Genomic DNA, 8,304 nt, shown 5'->3' on the forward strand with positions numbered 1-8,304 from the left:
CCTCTCTCACGAGCAAAACATGATCAGCACCAAGACTCCATGGGTGTTAGCATCATTACAATGTAATCTAGATTATTGACTCTAGTGCAAATGGGAGACTGAAGGAAATATGCCCTAGAGGCAATAATAAAGTTGTTATTTATATTTCCTTATACCATCATAAATGTTTATTATTCATGCTAGAATTGTATTAACCGAAAACTTAGTACATGTGTGAATATGTAGACAAATAGAGTGTCACTAGTATGCCTCTACTTGACTAGCTCATTAATCAAAGATGGTTAAGTTTCCTAGCCATGGACAAAGAGTTGTCATTTGATGAACGGGATCACGTCATTAGAGAATGATGTGATTGACTTGACCCATCCGTTAGCTTAGCACTATGATCGTTTAGTTTATTGCTATTGCTTTCTTCATAACTTATACATGTTCCTATGACTATGAGATTATGCAACTCCCGAATACCGGAGGAACACTTAGTGTGCTATGAAACGTCACAACGTAACTGGGTGACTATAAAGATGCTCTACAGGTGTCTCCGATGGTGTTTGTTGAGTTGGCATAGATCGAGATTAGGATTTGTCACTCCGATTGTCGGAGAGGTATCTCTGGGCCCTATCGGTAAAGCACATCACTGTAAGCCTTGCAAGCAAAGTGACTAATGAGTTAGTTACGGGATGTTGCATTACGGAACAAGTAAAGAGACTTGCCGATAACGAGATTGAACTAGGTATTGAGATAGCGACGATCGAATCTCCGGCAAGTAACATACCGATGACAAAGGGAACAACATATGTTGTTATGCGGTTTGACCGATAAAGATCTTCGTAGAATATGTAGGAACCAAAATGAGCATCCAGGTTCCGCTATTGGTTATTGACCGGAGATGAGTCTCGGTCATGTCTACATAGTTCTCGAACCCGTAGGGTCCGCACGCTTAACGTTCGGTGACGATCGGTATTATGACTTTATGTGCTTTGATGTACCGAAGGTAGTTCAGAGTCCCGGATATGATCACAGACATGACGAGGAGTCTCGAAATGGTCTAGACATAAAGATTGATACATTGGACGGCTATGTTCGGACACCGAAAGGGTTTCGGGTGATCTCAGATAAAACCGGAGTGTCGGAGGGTTACCGGACCCACCCCCCCGGAAGTTAGTGGGCCCTTAGTGGGCTTTAGGGGAGAGAGAGGGCAGCAGCCAGGAGGTGGCGCCCCCCAACGGAGTCCGAATTAGACTAGGGGAAGGGGGCGCGGCCCCTCTTTCCCTCTCCTTCCTCCCCCCTCCTAGTAGGATTAGGAAAGGAGGAATCCTACTCCTACTAGGAGGAGGACTGCTCCTCCCTTGGCGCGTCCCCTAGGGCCGGCCGGCCTCCTCCTCCCTCCTTTATATACGGGGGAGGGGGCACCCCCATAGACACACAAGTTGATCTCTTAGCCGTGTGCGGTGCCCCCCTCCACATATTTCCACCTCGGTCATATCATTGTAGTGCTAAGGCGAAGCCCTGCGTCAGTAACTTCATCATCACCGTCATCACGCCGTCGTGCTGACGAAGCTCTCCCCCGACACTCAGCTGGATCTAGAGTTCGTGGGACGTCACCAAGCTGAACGTGTGCAGATCACGGAGGTGCCGTATCTTCAGTGATAGGATCGGTCGGATCGTGAAGACGTACGACTACATCAACCGTGTTGTCATAACGCTTTCGCTTACGGTCTACGATGGTATGTGGACTACACTCTCCCCTCTCGTTGCTATGCATCACCTAGATGGATCTTGCGTGTGCGTAGGATTTTTTTTGAAATTACTGCGTTCCCCAACAGTGGGATCTAAAGTTGACACTCTTCCAAACCCACTTTCAATATTATTGCAAGCATTATTATCAATCTCATATTCATCATGGGGCTTAAATAAATTTTCAAGATCATAAGAAGAATCACCCCAATCATGATCATTGCAACAAGTAGTTGACATAGCAAAACTAGCATCCCCAAGCTTAGGGTTTTGCATATCATTAACATAAATGAAATTAATAGAATTTATAGTAACATCATTGCAATCATGCTTTTTATTCAAAGATCTATCGTGAATCACTTTATAAAGCACTTCATCACAATTTTCAGATTCACGGATTTCAAGTAAAACTCCATAAAGACAATCTAGTGCACTCAACTCACTAGCAATTGGTTCATCATAATTGGATCCTTTTAAAAAGATTAGCAAGAGGATGGGGATCCATAAATCTTAGATTATCTGATTTGCAATAAATACACAATTATTCCAACCAAACGAGCAAACGAGCCAAATAAGACATCAAGGCAAACGAAAAGACGAATGGAAGAAGGGCGAAGAAAAGGCAAATCTTTTCGAAAATCGTTTTAGAAGTGGGGGAGAGGAAAACGAGAGGCGAATGGCAAATAATGTAACGTGAGGGATGAGAGTTTATGATGGGTACTTGGTATGTCTCGGCTTGGCGTAGATCTCCCCGGCAATGGCGCCCGAAATTCTTCCTGCTACCTCTTCAGCTTGCGTTGGTTTTTCCCTTGAAGAGGAAAGGGTGATGCAACAAAGTAGAGTAAGTATTTCCCTCAGTTTTGAGAACCAAGGCATCAATCTAGTAGGAGACAACGCGCAAGCCACCGAATACCTGCACAAACAAACACCAACTTTCACCCAACGCGATAAAGGGGTTGTCAATCCCTTCACGGTTATTTGCAAAGTGAGGTCTGATAGAGATGGATAAACGGTAAAGTAATATTTTTGGTATTTTTTTGGTTTATGGAATGGAAAGTAAAAGGTTGCACAGAAAGTAAATAGGAAACTAAAATTGTAGATCGGAAACTTATATGATGGAAAGTAGACCCGGGGGCCATAGGTTTCACGAGAGGCTTCTCTCAAGATAGAAAATATTACAGTGGGTGAACAAATTACTACCGAGCAATTGATCAAAAAGCGCAAAGTTATGACGATATCTAAGGCAATGATCATGACTATAGGCATCACAGCTGTATCAAGTAGACCGACTCATGCCTGCATCTACTACTATTACTCCACACATCGACCGACTCCTGCCTGCATCTAGAGTATTAAGTTCATAAGAATAGAGTAACGCATTAAGTAAGATGACATGATGTAGCGGGATAAACTCAAGCAATATGATGAAAACCCCATCTTGTTATCCTCGATGGCAACAATACAATACGTGTTGGTTCCCCTTCTGTCACTAGGATCGAGCACCGCAAGATTGAACCCAAAGCTAAGCACTTCTCCCATTGCAAGAAAAACCAATCTAGTTGGCCAAACCAAATCGATAGTTTGAAGACACTTGCAAAGATATCAAATCATGCATATAATAATTGAGAGGAGATTCAAATAATATTCATAGATAAGCTGATCATAAATCCACAATTCACTGGATCTCGGCAAATACACCGCAAAAGAGTATTACATCAAATAGATCTCCAAGAACATCGAGGAGAACATGGTATTGAGAATAAAAGAGAGAGAAGAAGCCATCTAGCTACTAGCTATGGACCCGTAGGTCTATGGTAAACTACTCACGCTTCATCGGAGAGGCAATGGTGTTGATGTAGAAGCCATCCGTGATCGAATCCCCCTCTGGCAGGACGCCGGAAAATGCCCCTAGATGGGATCTCATGGGTACAGAAGGTTGCGGCGGTGCAAAAGTGTTTCCTGGCTCCCCTGGAAGGTTTTGGGATATTTGAGAATATATAGGCGGAAGAAATAGGTCGGTGGAGTCACAAGGGGCCCACAAGGGTGGGGGTGCGCCTCCCGACCTTGTGACCGCCTCGTGGCTTTCCTGACGTGCACTCCAAGCCCTCTGGATGTCTTCTGGTCCAAGAAAAATCATCGCGAAAGTTTCATTCCGTTTGGACTCCGTTTGGTATTCCTTTTCTACGAAACTCTAAAACAAGGAAAAAACAAGAACTGGCACTGGGCTCTAGGTTAATTGGTTAGTCCCAAAAATCATATAAAATAGCATATTAGTGCATATAAAACATCCAAAACAGATAATATAATAGCATGGAACAATAAAAGATTATAGATACGTTGGAGACGTATCAATCATTTGCCGAAGGATCAGGGTGGTCTTGGGATTGAGAATTTAGAGGTGAAGAACAAATGTCTGCTCAGTAAATGGTTGTACAGGATTTCTGTTGAGACGGAAGGCACGTGGGTATAATTTTTACGTAATAAGTACCTACAATATAAGACCTTGGCCCAAGTTACCTCTAGACTCAATGATTCACCTTTTTGGAAGGGGTTGATGACAATGAAGGCAGCTTTTTTCCATAGAACTAAATTCATCATTGGAAATGGTGATTCAACGAGATTCTGGGAGGATACATGGTTAGGGATACACCTTTAGCCACTCAATATCCGTCTCTATAATATTGTACAGCGCAAGGAGGCTTATGTTGCTGCAGTATTACAGTCCAACCCACTAAATATTTAATTTCGGAGATTTTTAGTAGGAGATCGATGGGAAGCATGGCTACATCTTGTCAGAAGGTTGATGGATGTTAACCTCTCTGATGAGTCGGATAGCATTCACTGGATATTAACTATGAATGGCATCTTCTCAGTGAAATCTATGTATATGGACATAATTGATTTTGGTCCGATTCTGAAATCAATACATATTTGGAAGATCAAAGTCCCGTTAAGAATCAAAGTCTTCATGTGGTTTATTCACAAGGAGGTGGTTCTGACTAAGGATAACTTGGCAAAATGTAATTGGGAGGGGGGAGACAATGATGTAGCTTTTGTGACCAAGATGAAACCATCAAACACCTCTTTCTTAATTGTCTGCTGACCAAGCTTTTATGGCGTTCAGTTCATATAGCTTTTAATATCACCCCTCCAAATAGTATTCACACGTTATTGGGACGTGGCTAAATGGAGTAGAGACAAATATTGCAAGACATATTCGGATAGGAGTACGTGCATTACTTTGGGCTATATGAAACTGTAGAAATGATATGGTTTTTAACGGACAAACTCGCATAAATTATTTGCAGGTTATCTACGGGGCCACTGCTTGGATCCGTACGTGGTGTTTACTCACTTAAGTGGAAGCCAAGGAGCCTTTGGTTACTGGGTCTACTCGATGGGAGATGGTGGCTCGGGATATCTACAATCGGTTTGGATGACGGTCCAAAAATAGAATAGGCGTTTAGTCATCTCGTCCTATTTTCACCGGTTGTGACAGATTTTTACTTTGTTTTTTATTTTATTTTATTTTCAGCTATGTTTGAGTCTGGATCACGGTCTTTTGAATACTTTGCTTAATAAAAGGGCCTTATGCATCATTCTGATGAAGAATTGCAGAGGCTGGGGATAACCCTCCTTTTCTATATTTTTTTCCATGTGTATGTATGCATGGATATGTATGACTTCTTCTCGTCAAGGATACAAAACGCCAATTTTTAACCTCACATAATGCACCAATTTTTTAGGGGTATGACACCATTGGGGTTCCCATGTACGTTGTCACAGTTTTTTTTTTTTGCGAATAACGTTGTGACAGTTGTTGGATCCCAATAATAATTTTTCTATGCACACTGATGAGTTTCACCAGTCAATTAGTCCGAGTTGAATCGATATATACGTATGATGCTCAGTACGAACTGCATTTCTTTTTGGTCTCAAGACGACACGCTAGGAGCCTCTCACACTACACTCCACCGCACGCGCATGCCACACGGTATAGGACGATCTTAATAATACTGAAAGATGAGGTGAACTTGACTAGTTATTTCCTCCTTAGGGGAGACAGCAGGAGAGCTACTACTTATATTTTCTTACATTGACTTGCTCAATGCAAGTCGTTCGTCATTGGCGGTACTATACTAGTCTTTTTCTTGTGCGGGTACCACCAGTCGTTCGATATGCAAGTCTTGGTCATTCATATCTTCGCTAACTAACTAAGCCACTAGCTATTCCTGGCTAGAAACAAGTGGAGAATACACAAGATTCGACACGCTTAAGTGTTTCCATATGCAGTGACAAATGTTCGATCGAGCTTACCAACACGTCACTATTCATACGTCGCTTCAAGATCGTTCGCAGCTTCCCTGAAACTTCCGGCAACCATATCTTCACGCAACGCGCGCGTCGGATGCAAAGCACTTGCATCAATGATGTGACGTAGTGCTCGCTATCGTCACGACTTACGAGCGGGATATATACAACGCCGGACGAGCACGGAAATTTCGGGCTGCCACGTGTTCGAACACTTGCACTCATAAACCACCTTGACCTTGACTCTCGTCAACATTATACTCGTGGTGGTATTAGCTTAGCTTAAGAATCGGATCGATAGCCATATCCACCTTAAACCCCCGGCATGCACGCCTCATTCGCGCCTATATATAAGCAATGCATCGGCCTCACACTAAAACATTCCACACTTATATTGGCCATTACTAGCAGAATAGCAAAACGTCTGCAAGCAGCACGTGTACACGTTAATCTAGCTCGCTAGTATGACAAAGGACGTGGCCAGTGGTGATACACAGTCGCCGATCAAGTTGATAGAGCTGCTGCTTAAGCTATCTTCGCCGGCAGCGTCTAGCAGGGTGATCGGCAAGAACAAGCGTGTGCAGCTGCAGGCCGCCGGCGGCGCCTACGAGTGCCGGACGTGCGGCCGCCGGTTCGCCACGTTCCAGGCGCTGGGCGGCCACCGGACCAGCCACAAGCGGCCGCGGGTGCGCGCGCACGGCCTCGATCTCCTGCTCGGCGCGCGCCCAGGCAAGGCCAGGGCCCCGATGCAGCTGCACCGCTGCGGCACGTGCGGCCATGCGTTCCCCACGGGGCAGGCGCTCGGCGGCCACATGCGCCGCCACAGGCCGGCCGTGGCCGCCGCGACGTGGACGGAGACGGCCACGTCGTCGTCGACCTCGTGCCTGTCTGTGTCTGCTCAGCATGACGATGCCGATTGGCCTACTTTAATACAGTTTATATGAGGGATTAGTGCTACTGTCTATAAGTTAGCACTGGTTGATTTGTAGTGGTTTGCTTTGCTCTACTCTCGGGGAATGCATGCACTCTACTACACGGTATAAATGTTTATTGTTATACTCGCAAAAAAAATATCTATTGTAGTGCCAATACGCGCACATGTGTGATGTAATAATAAATCAAAGAACTCAGTTTGAAATCGCCTACATCAGGTGATCTATTTCGCTTGGAGATGTGCTTAATAACAAAACAAACAAGCATTTTCTCCTTTTTTGTGTGAATAGGTGCGCAATTTTTGAATATCCATTTCTGAGCCCAGACTCATCTGCACTTGCTCAAGGAATTTTTTATAAAAAATTCAAAAAATTCAAAAAAAATCCATCTTTTTACATGGTAGGAAATTTGGTGCGTGAGGTGGGCTCCAAATTTCCGAACATTTGAACGTATGAGTAACTCTCAGCAAAAAAGACAAATTGGGGTCAGAACAGTACATGAACAGTACAAGAAATTACAGACCCCAAATTTGTCTTTTTTGCAAGAGCTACTCAGATGTCAAATGATCTGAAATTTGAAGTGGCTCACGCACAAAATTATCTACCATTATTTTTTTTGGAATTTTTAAAAAATTCTACTATTTGTTTTGATTTTTTTTCCATTATGGATGCAGATGAGCCAGGGCACCGAATTGCTGCGCAATTTTAGACTTAAAGTTGCACATAATTTATTATCAAAAATCTTATGTATAGAACTGACGTTTAGTACGAACCTTTTCCGTGCGACACAACGAGCAGGTGGATTTAGACGTTGCCAGGGACCCTGAAGCCAGAAATATTGTGGCTCACAAATTACTGAAAAACTTCATATTGGTATCACCCACATTTGACTTTGCCTGGACACACATAAAATATTTGCAACCAAGTAGCTAGTACTGCTAAACAATTCCACAGTGTTGTCGCAGATGAAATAGATAAGCAAACCATTCCAAAATATGCCATAAAGTACTTTGCTACAAAACATTACCGTCAATATAGCTTGCACTCATACAGTTTTAATGAAAAATCATCGCTGCTTTGGATGACACTCAAATTTACTTGATAGCTGCTCCATCTGTCCGGTAAAAAGTGTACATATAAAAATTTTAGGACAAATTATGCAGTGAAGTAAAAAATGCATTGAAAAGATGCAAGCCGACATCTCTTTTTTTTTAGTTATCGAACCCTCGATGAGCTAAGTGCATGTAGAAATTAAGGAGACCATGTGTAAAATAGTATTGGTCTTGATTACCGTGTGATAAGACAAGCATTTTTTTTCTACTTTAAA

General features: G+C 43.1%; 1 protein-coding gene across 1 annotated transcript; it reads left to right on the plus strand.

The window, feature by feature from the left end:
* Nucleotides 1-6,231: 6,231 nt before the first annotated feature.
* On the plus strand, nucleotides 6,232-7,190 carry LOC109737987 (uncharacterized). The gene has a single exon (XM_020297097.3). It carries the CDS (start codon nucleotides 6,510-6,512, stop codon nucleotides 6,987-6,989), a length of 480 nt encoding a protein of 159 aa, XP_020152686.1. The 5' UTR covers nucleotides 6,232-6,509; the 3' UTR covers nucleotides 6,990-7,190.
* Nucleotides 7,191-8,304: the final 1,114 nt, after the last annotated feature.

The sequence above is a fragment of the Aegilops tauschii genome, chromosome 4 (assembly GCF_002575655.3).
Source record: "Aegilops tauschii subsp. strangulata cultivar AL8/78 chromosome 4, Aet v6.0, whole genome shotgun sequence".
NCBI lineage: Eukaryota > Viridiplantae > Streptophyta > Magnoliopsida > Poales > Poaceae > Aegilops > Aegilops tauschii.